Raw genomic sequence first — 20,334 nt, 5'->3', positions numbered from 1 at the left:
ATGCTTCAACAGAGGGAAGAAAGTTTCTTTATTTTTTGATTTGTCTCACCCAGAAGTTCAAATGGGTCGGTTTCGTTAGCTTCGATATATGCTCCCATTATCATCCTCATCTAAACCAACCGGCATGGATTACCAGATTGCTGCACCTTTTTATCTGTTACTGTGAAAGAAAGATGCATCTTGAAGTTCGTTTTAACTCAACTCCGTGAAGACTACAGAAAGTATTTTCCTCCCCTAGTTTCCTTGAATTATTTATAATGTTATAACTACTTTTAAAATCTAGGCCACATACGTGATTGTGAACCTCATCAAACAAATATATGTGCTGCTTTATCCGATAATAAATGAACTGCGTCATTCATGATATATATATAGACGGAATAGATGGGAGATAATAAAAATCAGTATTATTATCTCTAATATATAATTGAAACTTATTATGGAAAAACTCATTTTCGAGTCATCTTATTTGGTAACTTTTATATCCAAGTATCAAAAGATGATCATGCCTTTTAGCAACTTAAATTTACTTTGCCTATCTGAATAGCCATAATTTAATGCAGGCATGCCTTTTAGAAGTTTAATTTTTTATGGTATTAACATTTCTGCACTTATTCATTCTTTTCAAATACATTTGTTAAAATTCTTTAAAATTTTGAAATATTTAAGAAAACTTCTGAGGGGTTTCATCTTAATTAATGTTGTCATAGATTTAACCTTTTCCATTTGAAATTATATTTTGGTTAGTTGTTTATATTAGATTCACACTATTTCGTATAAATTTTTTCAGCTTCATGTTCAATTTGATGCGTTGATTTTTAATTGGATAACGATTTCCCTAGAATGAGACGAAATGTCATAAGTTTTTTTTTAGCATAGATGCAGCCCATTGACAATTAATATTTTAAGGTGAATTCGTATGCTTTAATGCTGCATTTTACAAAATATTCATTAACTCATGCCGTTTATGATAAATAATTAATAGTATTAAGTTTATGATACTTCTGCATAGATTAAGTAGAAACATTTGAATGAAATATTGTGAGTATTAAATGAACTGCACATGACTTCAAGGAAGTAAAATATAATATAAATAGCGTCTTCATGGACTTTGATTAAGTTACACTCTCAGTTCATTCAAGGAAATGGAGAAATGGATTTATGACAAATGGTAAGTAGAGTAAAGGAGATGGCCCAGGGAGGTAAGAAGGCCCATTCCAATACATGGTTGTCCCGATACTTCTAGAAAAAGGCAATCAAAGAGGGATTTCAGGAAGAGGGAGCACCCAACCTCCATTTAAGAAGGAAAAGTTAGCATCCTGAATCTTTTTTTAGGAAATATAATAAGGAAGGATAATTCAATTGATGAAGGGATCTAGACTTCTATAAGTTGCCAAGAAATTAGGAACCCCTTTCTTTAAAAGGGCACTGAGGAACTAAGCTTAGGGGCAAAATATGTCTTTTTTGTGAAGTCAAGTTCATGGAACAAATTTACTATTTTCTCACTTAGCACAGAGTAAGACATGGTTGGATCCATTAGGGAAAAGGTATTGAAAAAGAGTGAATTCCTTTTATGACGAAATGTGGTTTGGCTGGTGGATGTGGACGAAATTGTGCTGTTAACGATGGATAATGCTTCTAAACTATTAAAAAAGGAGGTTAAAACCTGATTTACCAAGAAATGGAGGTCAACGACCCCATTAGTTGATTTTTATATGCTTTGTTGTTCCAAAACTCAGACTCTAGAGAAATTCAAAACCTCTTCTTCCACTTCACTTTTTGTACGAATATCCATAATAAGGGTGATAACATGGTAAATGTGTCTCTAATTAAATGCATTCTATATGAGCTTAGGCATTTAAATATTGAATTTATCATGTTATTAATTAAACATTGAATTAGCAGAGGAGTCCACCATGTATCACATAAGTGTTGTAGCAGAATCTGAGGGGGGACAAGAACCAGCTTCTGGCAACCAAGGACTTCTCACGGACCTGCTGATGTCTCGCCACTGAATCTCTTTACTTTTTATCATGGGTGTGGGAGAGTGGCGTGGATGTGTAATTGGGATATTTACACTTGTTTGATGCCTAAAAATTATTCAAAAAATTAACCTTAACATATATAAAACCCTTTTTTTGCCAAAAAAAATTAATATTGGTAATTACTTAACATATATAAGTAATTTCAGTTGTGGGCTTCAAAGGAACAGTTAGAGAGGTGTGGGTCACTTCATGGATGCCTCCAGAATTCCCTCTGACTTTCATTTTTAACGAGGAGTGTGGTATTCAAATGAAGGAGCTCCAGAAGTTCAAATTATCCAATGGGAAAAGAGGGAGGAATGGCAAGGAGAGAAAATAAGGAAAAAATATAAGGGCATTCTAGATCATGTCCTATGTAAAAATATTATATTATTTTCTCTGTCTCCCTCATTCTAGATGTGTTGTTGCATTGACTAGATAGCAGGAGAAGTCTCTCTAGGATCCTGGTTGAATTAAGTGTTCTGAAGTGCTCTTCAATCATCCTTTTCTTGGATAAAAAAATGCCTGATCTTGGAAAAACTTAATGATACAAATTCAGGAATAGGTATTGGGGTTCAAAGATGTATCATCAATGTTTTAGTATCCTAGATCTAGATCATCATCCCATTCATTTCCCCTACTTTTTCATCATTTTACATCATGTTGTCTCGCTATCCACCAATTTTCTTCCATCTTCTCTTTCAAGAATCATAAATTTTCTCACAATAAAAATTTCACTCTATGACTAGTTTCTTCACCTAAATTTCATCAACAAATACACCCATTTACTCTTCCAAATTTACATCCCACTTCATCTTTACTCAAATGTCGTTGAAATCTTACTACGTTTCTAGGATACCCAGTGTCCTTCTGTCATCCAAACTTAGCCAAATTATGGATAAGTTTGGGTCACTTTGGTGGGTCCCTTTGACCAGGGGATCCCTTTGATTCAGGCCCCATTCCTAGACCAGAATACTTTATATGTAATTTTTAGCATTAAAAATTAAATAGAATTCAAAGTTACCACTTTTAATTATTTTATCCTTCAAATAAATTATAGAAAAAAATTATTTAAATAATATTTATAATATCTATTAGTTTTTTAAAATAAATTCTATAAAACTTTTATAAAAATCCATAAATATATATATATATATATCTCCTTACTAAAATGAGGTAGAAAATAATAATTAAATATTTAAGTATCATATTTATTCTTGAATTATAAATTCCTTAAAATCTTGAAAGTCCCAAATATATATATAGACATGACTTCTGAGCTTATTTATTTAATATTCAAGGTTAGAGAAATTATGAAATTGAATAACGGCCTCCATGCGGATCGACTTCCTCTATCTCTATATCTATCTATATCTCTATCTCCAACTCTAACTCTATCTAGTTTTATCATTATATCTTTTTCTATATATCTTTACCTCTATCTCTTACTCTATCGTTATCTCTGTCTATCTCTAACTTTATAACTTTCATTTAGTCTATTTTACCTGTTTCTCTCTTTATCTCTATATCTATTTCTATCTATCTTTACCTCTATCTCTATATCTATATATCTCTAATTTTTTATGTATCTCCATCATTATTTCTATGGCTATCTCAAAATTGATCTATCTCTATCTGTGTTTCCATATCTATTTTTATCTATACCTCAATCTATCATTATCTCTATCCTTTTTTATCTCCATCTCTCCCTCTCTCTATCTCCATATGTATATCTACCTCTCTCTTTATCGCTACCTCTATCTCTATCTCTAACTCGATGACTCCCTTGACCTCTATCTCTATGTAATCTCAATATCGATCTCTACCATTAGCTCTAGATATTTCTCTTTTTCTACCTAATCTCTAAATCAATCACCATCTCTATCTCTAGATCTTTTTCTGTCTCCATATCTATGTCAATCTTAATATTTTTCTCTATCCCTATCCCTATCCGTATTAGTTTTTATCTCTCTTGTCATATATCTATATCTATAACTATACCTATATCTGTATCTACATCTATATCTATTAAGGATCCCGGGAGGCGGTTGACCGCCCAGAGGCAGTCGCCACTCAGAGGCAGTCACCGCCATGAGGCGGGGCCATTAAGGGCCCCGCGGGACCCTAAATGGGTGGCCCATATCGGGCCGCCCAGGGCCCCGCGGGATCCTTAATGGGAGGCCCATTTCGGGCCTCCCAGGGGCCCCATAGGGAGCCCTTAATGGGTGGCCCATTTCGGGCCGCCCAGGGCCCCATGCAGGAGCCCTAATAAACGGCCCATTTTGGGCCGCCCAGGGCCCCACGCGGGAGCCCTAATAGGCAGCCCATTTTGGGCCGCGCAGGGGCCCCGCGGGAGCCCTTATAAGCGGCCCATTTAGGGCCCATTTTGAGGAGCCCTAAATGGGAGGCCCATTTCGGGCCGCCCAGGGGCCCCGCGGGACCCATAACGGGCAGCCCATTTTGGGCCGCCCAGGGGCCCCGTGAGAACCTAATGGGCAGCCCATTTCGGGCTGCCCAAAAGGACCCCACAAGAGCCTATTGGGCAGCCCGTTTTGGGCTGCCCAGCGGCAACGCGGGACCCTTAATGGGTGGCCCTATTTGGGCTGCCTAGGGCCCCGCGGGACCTATAATGGGCGGCTCATCTCGGGCTGCCCAACAGGCACCGCAAAAACCCACGAGGGGCAGCCCATTTTGGGCTGCCCAGGCTATGTGTGACTTAAAATAGGTGGCCCATTTTGGGACACCTTGGGGCCCTATACATCTATAAATATATATAAATATATATATTGGGACAAATCTTGGGGCACTTTAGGTATAATATTGGTGGCCCATTTTAGGCTACCCTAGGCCTTGTAAGACCTGTAAATGGGCCATTACAGCAGCCATCCCAAGGGAATAATAGTCCATATTAGGTCTCTCAGAGATAGAAATATCAAAGTTTAAGTTGCAAATCAGCCATTGAAAGGCCGATAAATCAAGTTAAAGGATTTTTACCACTAGTTGGCCCAAGAAGGACCTAAACATATTGGTCTATATTTGTTGAATGAAAAATTAGCACATTATGTTTGGTATTTTGACTTGAGAATACCCACCGTCATGGACAATTGAACATATTCATAACAGCAGCCAAGTACATGCAAATTCAGTGCATTGTCCAGTGTAATGAGTTTTTTGATGGAAACAATATCCTGCCAAAGTGGGCTCTTTTGTGGAAATCATTAACTTTATATATTGGAAGTAGTGTGCACATGTCAAATGTTGGTACTAGCTGGCCCAAAGGACAGCAACTCCTGGACGAGACTTTGTACACTCGTGATAAATAACATGAGACAAATATTCAGTTGTTTTTCTTGTGATTGGTTAGTCGGTCCAAAGACAGGGTTACTAGTTAATGGGAATTTTTTGTGAGTGTTATTATTCACAACAAGATGTCAATTGCAGTTAATGTTATTGTCCAAAGATGATACATTAATGTTGCGCCTGATGTCTTGTAATGGGTTTGTACTTTATTTGCGATTCATTTCCTTATGTGAACTATTTGTCCTATTCTACAACAACTGCACACGAGTACATCACCATACAAGGGCATAAAATTTCCCATCTTGAATCCCAATAACTTTCATACATGGAAGAAAGATGTAATGCTTGCCCTCGCATACTCAAATCTTGATTATGCCATGAGATCTGAAAAACCAGATGAAGCAGATGAAGAAAACCTAGAGGCATGGGAAAGATCAAATCGATTAAGTTTGATGACGATGCAACGTGTTGTGCCTGAATCTTATCAGGCAGATCTTATTCGAGAAAATATCACAGCAACAGAATTTATGGCAGAAATTGAACAGAAGTTTGCAACTCATGAAGAATCTGCAATTCATGAACTACTACACAAGTTGATTTCCATGAAATTTCATGAAAAGGGTCACATTAGAGAACATGTTTTGGATCAATACCGAATGACTTCCTGAAGTCTCTCTAAGTAATGGGATGCTCAGGAGAAAAGTCAATTGCCCTATGACCCAAGGACCTGGCCCCTATTTATAGGAAGAGGAGATACTTAAGCCTCTTAAGCTTATCTTAATTAATCTCATCATTATAATTAAAACAGGCTTAGCCTCTACACAATTAATTACCACACCTATTGTTATAAATGTCTTAATCCCGTCATTAAGTGAATCATGTATAAATTGGGATTTATAACTGAGCTTAACAATATGCAATTATATACATACATATATATAATTGTCCATAGATTAATAAATTAATCTAACAATCTCCCACTTGGACAATATATATATATATATATATATATATATATATATATATATATATATATATATATATATATATATATATATATATATATGTTAATAAAATATTGCATATCGTCACTTTACGAGCTCAAATTCATGCTATCATTATTAAGACATTTCAACCAATCTCGTCCATCATAAACTGGTATAGAACCATGGGACTTTTGTCACAATAATTGAGACTAAACCCAAACAATGATCACATACACCAATATAATGAATGACATAGATCAAGTGTGGATGTGTAGCATGGAAATTACACAACACGTGATTCATGCGTGTACATTTGCAACTTAGTCCTCCGGATTCTGAATGGAGATCAACTGAAGTTTGTTCAGACATGCTTAAATTTAGGAGATTACTCAGGCATGAAAATAAACTCCATAATGTGTCTATTACTGAATGAACATCAAAATACAAACTCCCACTAAATTACATATCCTCATGAGGTATTAAACCCATATGAGTAGTATGCTCATGAAAGTCCATTGGCGGCAGTCCTTTTGTGAGTGGATCCGCTACCGTGGAATTTGTCCCAATATGCTCAATAGTCAACTGCCCTGTCTGAACTTCTTCTTTCACAACTAGGAACTTGATACCAATGTGCTTTGATTTCGTTAAGCTCCTGTTTTTATTGGCAAACATAACGGCTGATTGATTATCTCAACAGAGTTTTAGCGGTCTTTCAATGCCATCAACGATTCTCAATCTTGAGACAAAATTCTTTAGCCAGTTGCCTTGATTTGATGCTTCATAGCATGCTATATATTCTGCTGCCATAGTAGAAGATGCTATCAATGCTTGCTTTGCACTTCTCCAAGATATAGCTCCTCCTGCTAACAGAAAAATATAGCCTGAAGCAGACTTTCTGCTATCAACGCATCCAGCAAAATCAGAATCGGGATACCCAATGATCTCCAATTGATCTGATTTCTTGTATGTGAGCATATGTCCTTTTGTTATCTGAAGGTATCGCATGACTCTCTTGGTTGCTTTCCAATGATCCATACCTGGATTACTTAAATATCGCTCAAGTACACCAACAATATGAGCTATGTCTGGGCGTGCACAAACTTGTGCATACATAAGACTCCCCACAGCTGATGCATAAGGAATCTTTGCATTTCCTGGCTTTCAAAATTGTTCTTTGGACACTAATCGAGAGTGAACTTGTCTCCTTTAGCAATAGGGGTGTTTAGAGGTTTACAATCTTCCATGCCATATGGTTTAAGGAGTTTTTCAATATATCCCTTTTGAGACAAACCTAAGATATTTTGAGAGTGATCACGATATATCTGAATGTCCAATACATATGAGGCTTCACCGATATCCTTCATCTCAAAATGACTCGACAGAAATTTCTTCGTGCCATGAAGTAGGTTTGTATCGTTTGTGGTAAGTAATATGTCATCAACATATAGGACAAGAAATATGTATTTACTCCCACTAAACTTATGGTACACACATTCATCTGCTAAATTTGCCTCAAAACTGAAAGAGACAATAGTTCGATGAAATTTTTGATACCATTGACGAGAAGCTTGCTTTAGACCATAGATGGACTTCTTTAATTTGCAGACCATTGACTTTGGATCTCCGATCTCAAAGTTTTCTGGTTGAACCATATATATGGTCTCATTAATGTCTCCATTAAGAAACGCAATCTTGAAATCCATCTGGTGTAGCTCAAGATTAAAATGCGCTACAAGTGCCATTTTAATTCTAAAGGAGTATTTCGATGAAACTGGAGAGAAAGTCTCATTATAATCTATGCTTTCTTGTTGAGTAAAACCTTTTGCAACAAGAGGAGCTTTATATATTTTTCCATATTACCCTTTGAATCCCTTTTGGTTTTAAATATCCATTTGCAGCCAATGGGCTTCTTACCTTCGGGTAATGGGACAAGATCCCAAACGTCATTGTCAACCATAGATTTTATTTCTTCGTTCATGGCATCTATCCACCTTTGAGAGTTAAAATTCTGCATGGCCTGTTTTATATTAAGAGGATCATCTTCCATGATCTCAAAATCAGCCTCATGTGCCTGGAGAAAAACAATATAGTCATCCGGAATTCTCTAGTGGATCTTCTTAAGGACACTTGCATTTGAGGTTGTGATGTTTGTTTAACTAGAATAGAGGAGCATGAAGCATTATCTTGAATTAGTGGTGCCTTTGTTGGTAGACCAAGTGTGATTAATTCATCTTCTTGGTCATCAACAATAACTAAAGGGGAATTCTCTAATTCTTCTGTAAAGACAATGTCATGAACTTTATCTCCCCTTGCAAACTCAACATCCTCAAAGAAATGAGCATTTCCCATCTCAAAAATGGCTTTAGAAGTGGGGTCATAAAATTAAAAACCTCTAGACATTTCAGAATATCCAACAAAATAGCAAGATACAGTTCTGGAGTCAAGCTTCCGTTCATTAGGCAATAAGGGTCGTGCTTCTGCTTGACAACCCCAAATGTCTAAATGTTTCGAACTTTTTTGCGAGTCGTCTAAAGCTCATATGGAGTTTTCTTAGTTTCCTTTGTTGGAATTCGATTAAGTAAATAGGAAGCTGTCTTGAGTGCTTCGCCCTAGAGGTTCATTGGAAGAGGCGATTCTGCAAGCATACTTCTAATCAAATCTTGGAGTGTTCTATTTCGCCTCTCGGCAACACCAGTCATGTGGGGTGAACCTGGCATGGTGTATTGCGGAAAAATACCACATTCTGATAGATATTTAACAAAAAGGCCTGGACATTGTTCACCTGAACCATCATATTAGCCATAGAATTCTCCTCCACGATTGGATTTTATGGTCTTAATCCGCTTGGTTAGCTGATTTTCAACTTCAGCTTTATATTTCTGAAACATTTCCAGAGATTCTTATTTCTCGTGAATGAGATATAGGTGGCCATATCGAGAATAATCATCTGTGAAAGTAATAAAGTAGCATTGACCATTTCTAGTTGTTGTAGGAAATGGTCCACATATATCTGTATGAATCAATTCCAAGACATCTGAAGCTCGAATGGCCCCTTTTCCCTTAGGTTTTGTTTGTTTTCCCTTGATACACTTGATGCAAGTGTGGATATTCTTGTCATCAAAGGGATCCAGAATACCATCTGACACAAGGCAATCGATTCTCTGATGAGAGATATGCCCAAGTCTTTTGTGCCATAATGAAATGGAATTCTTATTCGTTAACTTCCTCTTGGCCCCTTTTTCTCTAGTATGCAAAATTTCATTGGATGGGACATCCACATCAAGTATATAAAGGTTGTTATCACTTAATAAAGAGCCAGTGCCGATTAGAATTGATTCATAAAAGAGACTAACTTTACTATTTTTGAATAGACAAGTATAACTGAATTTGTCCAAAACAGATACAGAAATTAAATTACGTCTAAAAGACGGTACAACAAATGTTTCTATCAATTCTAAACAACATCCAGACTTTAAGTGCAACCTAAACATCCCTATTGCCACCACTTCTGCTGAATTGCCATTCTCGGGGTAAATGAAGCTTTCAGCGGCACTCGGTATCCGGCAATGGAGGCAACCCTACATAGACACGCTAACATGAATAGTAGCCCCAAAGTCGAGCCACCACGTGTCTAAGGGCACGGAGGCAAGATTAACTTTTGAACAAACTAGAGAGATCAGATAACCTTTCTTTGCTCGCCAAGCATGAAACTTAGGGCAATTCTTTTTAAGATGTCCACTCTTTCTGCAATGGAAACAAGTCACAACTTTCTCCTGCTCCTGTTGCTTCTTATGATGTGGCCCATTTTCAGCTTGCTTTGGTTTTGGCTGCTTCTTGATTTTCCTCTTTGCATTTATTGTCAAATTGGCGCTTTCATGACACTCTGTAATGAGTTTTTGCTATTCTTGAGCGCAAAGCGAAATGAAATCATTGAGACTCATCTTTTCACGCTGAACCTTGTATGCCAATTTGAATTTCTTATATGGTGCAGGAAGTGAATATAGCACAAGGTGCTTAAGCATCTTTTCAGATACATTCGTGCCCAATTGTCCGGTTTTAGTGGCTATAGTGGACATTTCCAAAACATGTTCTCTAATGTGACCCTTTTCATGAAATTTCATGGAAATCAACTTGTGTAGTAGTTCATGAATTTCAGATTCTTCATGAATTCCAACAAAGGAAACTAAGAAAACTCCATATGAGCTTTAGACGACTCGCAAAAAAGTTCGAAACATTTAGACATTTGGGGTTGTCAAGCAGAAGCACGACCCTTATTGCCTAATGAACGGAAGCTTGACTCCAGAACTGTCTCTTGCTATTTTGTTGGATATTCTGAAATGTCTAGAGGTTTTTAATTTTATGACCCCACTTCTAAAGCCATTTTTGAGATGGGAAATGCTCATTTCTTTGAGGATGTTGAGTTTGCAAGGGGAGATAAAGTTCATGACATTGTCTTTACAGAAGAATTAGAGAATTCCCCTTTAGTTATTGTTGATGACCAAGAAGATGAATTAATCACACTTGGTCTACCAACAAAGGCACCACTAATTCAAGATAATGCTTCATGCTCCTCTATTCTAGTTAAACAAACATCACAACCTCAAATGCAAGTGTCCTTAAGAAGATCCACTAGAGAATTCCGGATGACTATATTGTTTTTCTCCAGGCACATGAGGCTGATTTTGAGATCATGGAAGATGATCCTCTTAATATAAAACAGGCCATGCAGAATTTTAACTCTCAAAGGTGGATAGATGCCATGAACGAAGAAATAAAATCTATGGTTGACAATGACGTTTGGGATCTTGTCCCATTACCCAAAGGTAAGAAGCCCATTGGCTGCAAATGGATATTTAAAACCAAAAGGGATTCAAAGGGTAATATTCCCTTCTAGATTTATAAGTCCATATATACAGTTTTGTGCCCTGATTTCAAATCCTCCCCCTTGTTCTCTGAAAATTGCAATCTAAAAGCAAGATATTTATAAAACCTAAGGTTGTTGGCATAGCTAAATTTTTCTGAAATTCTAAACCTGAGGTTGTTGGCATAATAGATAGTTGTTAATATTAGCACTTGAGAGGTTTTTTGAAGTCATGCAAAAGAATAAATATAAAAACTTAAAATTAAGAGGATTACTCTTTCATATTGTCTAATCACAGTCAATACATATGAACATTGGAATCTTGATAAATTTCCTGTATTCCCTTTTGTATTTACGAGTCCATATATACAGTTTTGTGCCCTAATTTCAAACCCTTCCCCTTGCTCTCTGAAAATTGCAATCTAAAAGTAAGAGAGATATTTCACTCCCTGAAGCAATTTTTAAGTAGTTTTCATCGTTTCTTCAAGATGATATTTCTTTGTAACATCAATATGAGTCCAAAATATCCGAAATCGTATTTTTTGGTGCAGGGTGTTTCAAGATTCAAAGGACAGAAAGCTTGCTCAGAATTTTGCATGTCCTCGACCCTTGTGATGAGTTTCATATCTCTAATATAAATTTAATGATGATTTTGATATTCTTATCAACTTATAACTAGTTTTCAACATTCATAAAAATATAGTTATTGGTTTTTTTTTGTTTAAGTGGCTAAGGAATAATCTAAGTGGGGGGGCATTAGGTTCTCCAGCTATATTATATATTTTTCTTTGTTATGTAACCTAGGAATTTTCTAACTGGGAAATGAGGTGGAAGAAATGGGCTAATCATTAATTTTCTTATCTGAAAGAATATTCCTGTTGACATGCATGTATCTATGACTTCCATTTAAAAATACCTCTCATAGTCCTCTCCTCCTCTACGTTTCTTTTTGGATGAAATTCGTTGATTCGCATTCACCTTCGGTGCTTAAAACTAAACTATCTATTTAATTCCTGAGAAAATTTTATTTATTGATTTTTTATTAATTGTAACATTTTGTGAAGGAATAAAAAAGATACTATATTTTTAAGCGCCAAATGTCAAATGCGACTCAAGGAATTTCATCCAAAGAAAAACTTGGTGGAGAAGAGGACTAGTGGAGGTTTTTTGAATGGAAGTTGTAATTACCTGTATTTAAAAATAAATATTCTGTCAGATAAAAAATTAATGATTAACCTAAGTTGTCTAAAAAAAATTACAGTGCCTCCCATTTCCTCTACCTTATTTTCTAGTTTGAAAAATCCTAGGTTACTTAACAAAGAAAAAGATAATATAGTTAGAGAACCTAATGCACCCCTCTTAGATTATTCCTTATCCACTTAACCTAAAAACCCCATAACTATATTCATTTTTTAGAAGAAAAACTCTAACTAAACTAAGACACAAATGATTAACTATTCAGCCTTTAAGTTTTTTCATCTATTTACATTTATTGTCCCCCTTGGAGCCATTCATCTTATTGCCATGGGTATAAGTGTTACTGATGATGATGACATTCCAATTTTAAAATTACAAATTCCTCATCACAAAAAGTTTAATCTAGTGTATTACTTCCCACATAAATTCAGGAAATAATTTTCAAGAACCAAACGACATAGAAATTTCACAAACCCAACGTTATACCATCATTTTAGAGATTTATACCAACGTGTTTTTGTTAAATAATCAACTATATATGCGATAGGAAATGATTTTGTGCTTTATTTTGTACAAGCTCGATCAGTGCAAACATTAAAAAGATTTTGTGAGAAAAATTGAGATAAATATAAAAGAAAGACAGGATTATAAAATAAAATGTGGATAAATATAAAAATATATAAACAGAAATAAGAATAAAATAGAGATATATCATGACAGTAAGTAAGAGAGGTTTCAAGAAAGAAAGAGAGAAAAAGATAGAGAGATCAGGACATAGTGAGACGAAGACAGAAATATAATAAATACCAAAATATCACAAGATTAAGAGAGAGATCGGAGAGAAGCAAGATATGAAAAATGAATAAAGAGAGGTTGGGAGAAAAAGGGGGAAAGAAATTATATCTAATATGAAAATTTCCATGTCATACCTCCCTAAGTGCTATAAATGGGCAAAGAAATTATAAGGATTATGATTACTCTAGAAATAATATGCAAATATAATTTTATCAGAATAACCCTTCTTACATTCATCAGTAAGAGTAGAGAAACTTCAACCCAGGTCCAAACCAAAAGTATTTTCATTCGGATAGTAATATTTCTTATGATGAGCTATTAGGAGTATACAGTAAAAACATGTAAAAAATAGAACAAGTGCGAGTTCAAATGTTAGGATTTTTCTAATAATTCAAGAAAGGTACTACGAAAATTAGAGAGGATCAGAATGAAAGAGTGGACGCCAAACAAAAATTGTAAACTAGACAAAAATAGATAGCACGTCCATGAATCAGGTTGACTCTCAACTCAGCTCAAAAAATTTTGTAGATATTCTTGACTTACATTTTCTAGTAACCATCATGAAGCAACGTGTTGCTTATTGGTCTAGTTACTAAGCTGAGGTTTGGGTAGCGTATGAAATCTAGAAGTATTATGGATAAAATTCAGAATGGAGGAGTTGCAAGCTTTGTTTGGAGAACCAATCAAACTCATGCATGAAAACTAATCAGAGATATAGATTGCACATAACACAGTTCTACATGATCAAATAAAACACGTAGAAGTAGATCAAGATTAATCAAAGAAACAGCTGGCGGTGCACATTCGATTACCTCATGTCAGATCTGAAGACCAATACACAGACATACCTTACAAAAGGAATAGACAATCAGACTACTTGGCAAGCTGAGAACGAAGAACATGCGTTCCCCAGTTTGAGGGAGAGCAGTTATTTTTAAAAAAATTGTATTGTTTAATTTGTTGTATTCTTATTTATATTCCCTTTTATACAGTTGTTTACTTAACTTCACTGCAGCGAGCCAGCGAGCCAGCGAGCCAGCGAGCCAGCGAGCCAGCGACCCACCTCTGCCTCAGCTTATCTGACCAACTTTTGATGTCGGTGATTGTTTTTCCAATATGTAAATTTTGATTTTTTATTTTATTTTTTCCAATGACGGAGAAAGGTGAATATCCAAAAAAAATGAGTGCTAGGTACTTACATCGCGTTGTTCCCGAAATTTTACGGTATACTTTTGAATTTTACTATTCATTTTTGTGAAGATGACCAGGATTCCCTGAATATCCAAGAAAGGCGCAGGTCCATATTATGTTTTTCTGAAGTTTTCTGAATTTTAATTTTCCTCTTCTTTTCACACGAACGATGTTCTTTAATCCATCTCCTGACCATGAAAGTCCAGTATCGAAAAGAAGCAAACGGGGGATTCTAAAGTATTCTTACTGCCCGTCACCCTTTTGTAGAGTCCTTACACGACTTGATATATCTTTCCTTATTTTTTTGGCCCATAGAAAAACTAAAGAAATAATAAAAAAACAAAAATGGGCACTTGTAATTATAACTTATCTTCCAATATTTTCCAGAAATCCCTTAAAAATATAAATCTTCCGCGTTCTTGTTGTGAGCCTCCCAAGAACTGGAGCCTCTACCAACCAACATAAACACGTTGCAGCATGTCATGGCGACAGACCACAGGCGGCTCGTTTTTTCATTGGTATAAAAAGAAAGAAAGGAGAAGCTTTCTGTAGACCAACCTTTCTGTAGAATTCTCTCCTTCTCACTCGCCATGGCAGGGAAGAGGGCAGCTTTGGTGCTCCCCCGGCTTCTGGACATGGAAAAATTAGCGCAGAAGACATGGGCAGAGTCTAAGAAGATGTGGTTCATCGCTGCGCCTGCGATCACCGCTGCTGTCTTCCAGTTCTCCATCGGCTTCGTCACCTCTGCCTTTGTCGGCCACCTCGGCGCCGCCCCCCTCGCCGCCGTCTCTGTCGTCCAGAACGTCATCGAGGGCTTCGCCTTCGGGGTCTTGGTAAACTCTCGCATGGCCTTCATTTGGAAAAAAAATAGTCTACGTTGGCACAAGAAAGAATTGACTTAAATGAGATAATTCAGGCTGTTACACCGCACCCACTTCAATCTTAATAAAAACAACTGGTTTTGGATGTAACCCATTCGCCAAAGATTCAATTTTTTTGAGGAGAATGAATTCTTGAAGAAGATTCTTGCAGCCTGACTGGTACCCATTTCAATCTTGAGAAAAATATTACTGTTCCTTTGATGAACCCATTTCTAAGATGTCCCCGAGATTAATTTTTAGCTGAGAAATGAATTTTTTGAGAAAAATCTAGCGGTCTGGAGCGTACCATGTTAAAATTGTTGTTCAGCTAGGCATGGGAAGCGCGCTGGAGACTCTGTGTGGACAGGCCGTGGGCGCAGGCCAGCTGGATATGCTCGGCATCTACATGCAAAGATCATGGTTTATAACGGTGGCCACGGCGCTGGTCTTAACGCCAATCTATGTGTTCACTAACCCAATTCTGAAGCTCCTCCACCAGTCAGACGACATTGCGGAGCTCGCCGGAGTGTACTGCCTTTGGGTGATCCCACAGCTCTTCGCCTACGCCATAAACTTCCCTCTGCAGAAGTTCTTCCAGTCTCAGAGCCGGGTCTGGGCCTTGACGGCGATATCAGGGGCAGTTTTGGGAATTCACACATTGCTGACGTGGGTCTTCGTCTCCGCCCTCGGCCGCGGGCTCGTCGGAGCCGCCATCGCTGGAAACATCTCCTGGTGGCTCCTCAACCTCGCCCAGATCATCTACCTCTTCTCCGGGCACTTCCCAGAAGCTTGGAAAGGCTTCTCTCTCTCCGCCTTCCTCTCTCTCTCTGCCTTCGTCAAGCTCTCTCTCTCATCTGCCGTCATGCTCTGGTCAGTCTCTTGCTTGACTTTGCTTTGTCTCCCAGGCAGCTGACTCTTGTCTTTCTCTCTCCAGCTTAGAGCTCTGGTATTACACGGCAGTGATCATTCTAGTTGGCTGCCTGAAGAACCCGCATGTTCAAGTGGACGCCATAGCCATATGGTGAGAGCCGATCACTACTCCAATCTTGTCTGATCAATCAACTGAGATGAAAATCAATTCAACAGCATGAATTATCAATTATGGGCGTTGATGGTTGCCCTGGGCTTCAACGCTGCCGTCAGGTTTGTTCCAATTCAAAGTAGGAATAAGAAGAAGGTTCAGGGAGCTCACCCTGCTTTGCTTTGCTTTGCCCACTTATCTTGCAGCGTTCGCGTGTCCAACGAGCTGGGCGCCGGCCGCCCGGCTGCGGCCAAGTTCGCCGTTGTCGTCTCTGTCTCGACCTCGGCGGCGATCGGAGTCGCCTTTGCCGTCGCCATGCTCATTGCCAGAGTCCATCTCCCACGGCTGTTCACGGGGATCCCTGAGATACAAGGCGAGGCGGCAAAGCTGGCATACCTCCTGCCGCCGACGATCTTCCTCAACAGCATTCAGCCCGTCTTATCCGGAGTGGCAATCGGCGGCGGCTGGCAGTTCTCTGTGGCTCTTATAAACACTGCCTGCTACTACCTCCTTGGCCTGCCTATCGGTGCTCTTCTCGGCTTCAAGTTCAACATGAAAGCCCTGGTGAGGACGGAGAAACTGACCCATTACGTCCATGAGATAGAGATAGAGAAGCTGATGCGATTGTTGCACAGGGAATCTGGTCGGGGATGCTTGTGGGCTGTCTCGCGCAGACGGTGGTCCTGACGGTGATTACAGCCAGAACAGACTGGCAGAGAGAGGCATCACGAGCCGAGGATCGGATCCGGACATGGGGCGGCTCGAGCTAGGCTTCATCCACAGTCAACGTGCATCATTGACGTTGACTTTGACGATCAGTGCTTTCCCGCTGTTCTTCAACCTTCATAGAATTCACTCATTGAAGCAACGATCGGACATGTGTCTCGTCAACGCCTCTCTTGAACATGTCTCCAACGAGAACAGTGGCAGCGCCGGCTTCTCCTTGTTTAAACAAACTGTCTATAATTGAAGAGTAAGTGACTAGAGAGGGGGAGATCCCCTCTTCTTCCATCCTGCGCTTGTATCTTAAACCTTCTTGTAAATCGCCATTCTTCAAGTACCCATCAATTAATATGTTGTACGTGACCAGATTGGGGTTCAGGCCTTTGACAGGCAACTTGCGAAAGAGCCTGGCAGCTCTGTCTAGAGCCCCCCACTTGCAAAGCCCACCAATTAGAGAGTTGTAAGTAATAATATCAGGGTCAAGTCCTCTTGATATCAAGTCATCTCGAAGTGCAAATGCCTTGTCGATTTCACCGGCGGCTGCATAACCATGGATCAAAGTCCCATACGTAAAGCTATCAGGAGAGAAACCTTTGTTCGTCAAATCCAAGAAAACTCTCTCTGCATCCTTTACAAGCCCAGATCGACACAAGCTGCACAGAATAACGTTAATTAGAACGTTATTAGGAGGGATGCTTCCACTTGGGAGATCGCCGAAGGACTTCAAAACTCTCTCCAAAACTAAGTCTGAAGACTCAGAGGATTGGGCTATCTGAATAAGAGACTGGTTTCTGAAGACGTCGATTTTATCCACAATCTGTTGAAGTAACAAGCTCGCTTCCTCCATCCGCTTCTGCCTGAATAAACAACTTATCAGGGAACAACATATGATAATATTTGGCGAAATTCCCTTATCCACCATATCTAGATAAACTTTCAACGCATTTTCAGTCATCCCTTCCCTGCAATAGCCAGAAATCAGCGTTCCGTAAGTCACGATATTAGGAGCCAAGCCCTTCGCGTGAAGTTCGACCAAAAGTTCTTCAACCTTATCAAACTCACGAGACTTGAACAACCCAGTGAACAAGGAATTGAAGGTTTCTACTGACGGATGGAAGCCTCTACTTTCCATCTGATTTCTCATGTCAAATGCCTTTTCCATGTTCCCCACTTTTGAATACCCACCGATCATGATCCTACATGTCATCTCATCCGGGTCACAGCCCCGGTCCGTCATCCTGTCAAAAATACTGACCGCCTCTGAAAAATCCCCCATCTCAATAAACCCAGCAATCGCAGTATTTATAGTGATCCGACTTCTGGCAAGACCCCTGGCAAGCATCTCATTCCACAGCTTCAAAGCCTTATCAAAGCTTCTCGCCTTGAACAGTCCATTAAGCAGAGTACTACAGCTAATCTCATTGGGCAATACACCTCTTTGCTGCATCAACTGCCATAAATTCAACGCTTCTTCCAAACCCCCGACTCTGCAAAAACCCTTCAGCAGCGTATTATACGTTAAAACTCCAAGCGATATTCCATTATCAGCCATCGCATTGCAAACATCAAACGCCTCTCTCATCAGCCCCTCTCTACAGTATCCGTCGATGATCGTATTGTAAGTGTAAGAATCAGGCTTCAGATTCCCGGCTTCCATCTCCTTCATCAACTTCTCCGCATCTCTAACCCTGCAAATCTTGCAATACCCGTTAATCAGGGAATTATATACGTGTAAATTAACGGGCAGTCCTCCACTCACCATCTCGTCTTTAATCCGAGTGGCGTCTACCATTTTCCCCATCTGACTATAAGCGTTGATCACTGTTCCATAAGCAACAAGATCAGGCTTAATATCCATCTCTCTGAGCAACTTCTCAGCCTCCTTCACCTTCCCTTTCTTGCAGAAACTCTTGATCAGTATCGTCATGGTGATAAAATTCGGAGAAATTCCCTTCTCCTCCATCGATTTCACAAGTCCCTGAGCAGCTTCCGTGTTGCCGGACTCGCAATACCCGTTGATCAAGGAATGATAAACCGCTAAATTCACATCAGAGCTCTTGCTCTCCATCTCTTCCAAGAAATCCCGAGCTCGCTGGACATGGCCCAATTTGCAGTGGGCATTGACCACGATAGAGATCGTGAACACATCGGGGGAGAAGAACTCAGCCTTCGTCAACTGAGAGTAGACGGCGATGGCCGTGTAGCTGTCACCGTTCTTCACAAGGCCGCTGAGAAGACTATTACAAGACCTCAGGCTTGGTCTGCACCCGATCCTGCCCATGTTATCGAGCAAGTAAAGCGCCTTCTTCACCATACCCTTCTCGGAGAAGACCTTGAGGAGCATGTCGAAGACGGTGGGGGAGAAGGAGAACTCTCTGTAAATCAAAACCAGCTCATCGAACAGGAAAGAGACGGAATCGGAGTCGAAACGTTCGACCAGATCCTTGAGATGGGTTCGCGCTTCATCAAACATTCTACCCCGGGAAAGAATATGGACGATAATGCAATGGGAACGGAGGTTGGGGCGGAAGTACTGTTGGCGGGAGGCGATTCCGAAGAGCGCTAGGCTTGCGGAGGGCTCGTGCCGGAGTTTTCTCAAGGCGGCGTCCAGGATTTCGTCGGAGAAATCGAAGGAAAGCTTGTTCATGGCGCTAAATCGCTCCAGGATGAGAATTCTGCAGAGGCGATCGACGATGTCGGAGTTGGATAGAGGGGCCGGACGGGTCCATGGCCGGCGGTGGAGTAGAGCTGGGGAGGCGTGCATGCCGTGCGCCCATTGACGGAGAGGGAAGCTCGCCAGTCGAGGGAGAAGATCGATGAGAGATAATCGAGAAGGCCATCTGGGCATCTGATGCTGTCTAGGGTTTTGGAGAAGTTCAGAGATTTCTCAGAAGAGGAAGAAGAAGAAGAAGAGGGAGGAGGAGAGAACCCCCTTCATGGACGAAAAAGCGGGAAAAAACGAGAAAGAAAACGTCTTCTAAAATGGGCTTTTTGGGCCGTCTAGACCTGAGAAGCATTAATCTAGTGGGAATTGCATGTAGTGATCTTCATCATCATGGTCATTGTCATTCTCATGCAAAAACATGATATCATCATCAGCAGCTTGAGTGACACTAATGACGATTATGATCATTATTTTTTCATCAAATCACAGCACTACAATGAGATTAACATAGGGATGATGAAGAGAGACTATGATGGTTTTGTCTTATCATCATCATTGTCATCTTGACAAAGATAACATAAGTTGATGATTTTTGTCATTTTTATGCATAACATGTGGCCGCCAAGCTAATCACACTTTCATGTCATGTTTAAGTTCATTTCATTAAAGATTTATTCAGTATCATTATCATGTGATGTTTATAATGAAGCTCCT

The 20,334-nt window shown here is 39.2% G+C and overlaps 2 protein-coding genes across 2 annotated transcripts; one reads left to right on the top strand and one right to left on the bottom strand.

Moving 5' to 3' along the window:
- Positions 1 to 14,689: 14,689 nt before the first annotated feature.
- On the bottom strand, positions 14,690 to 19,881 carry LOC144702371 (uncharacterized). The gene is made up of 4 exons (XM_078574394.1): positions 16,404 to 19,881; positions 15,687 to 16,273; positions 15,519 to 15,613; positions 14,690 to 15,201 (listed from the first exon to the last, which is right to left on the bottom strand). Exon 1 carries the CDS (start codon positions 19,801 to 19,803, stop codon positions 17,089 to 17,091), a length of 2,715 nt encoding a protein of 904 aa, XP_078430520.1. The 5' UTR covers positions 19,804 to 19,881; the 3' UTR covers positions 14,690 to 15,201; positions 15,519 to 15,613; positions 15,687 to 16,273; positions 16,404 to 17,088.
- LOC144702372 (protein DETOXIFICATION 33-like) lies at positions 14,987 to 17,002 on the top strand. The gene is made up of 6 exons (XM_078574395.1): positions 14,987 to 15,184; positions 15,540 to 16,081; positions 16,146 to 16,232; positions 16,298 to 16,354; positions 16,439 to 16,796; positions 16,868 to 17,002. The coding sequence occupies exons 1-6, from the start codon at positions 14,987 to 14,989 to the stop codon at positions 17,000 to 17,002; spliced, it is 1,377 nt and encodes a 458-aa protein (XP_078430521.1).
- Positions 19,882 to 20,334: the final 453 nt, after the last annotated feature.

Source organism: Wolffia australiana, chromosome 4 (assembly GCF_029677425.1).
Source record: "Wolffia australiana isolate 7733 chromosome 4, ASM2967742v1".
NCBI classification, from domain to species: domain Eukaryota; kingdom Viridiplantae; phylum Streptophyta; class Magnoliopsida; order Alismatales; family Araceae; genus Wolffia; species Wolffia australiana.
This window is presented reverse-complemented; position numbering and strand designations above follow the sequence as displayed.

Excerpts from the sequence above, each read along its gene's own strand:
- LOC144702372 (XM_078574395.1), top strand. The coding sequence starts at position 14,987 with ATGGAAAAATTAGCGCAGAAGACATGGGCAGAGTCTAAGAAGATGTGG. Across the intron at positions 16,082-16,145 it reads TCATCTGCCGTCATGCTCTG|CTTAGAGCTCTGGTATTACA; the intron begins GTCAGTCTCTTG and ends TTCTCTCTCCAG. Across the intron at positions 16,355-16,438 it reads GGCTTCAACGCTGCCGTCAG|CGTTCGCGTGTCCAACGAGC; the intron begins GTTTGTTCCAAT and ends CTTATCTTGCAG.
- LOC144702371 (XM_078574394.1), bottom strand. The coding sequence starts at position 19,803 with ATGCCCAGATGGCCTTCTCGATTATCTCTCATCGATCTTCTCCCTCGA.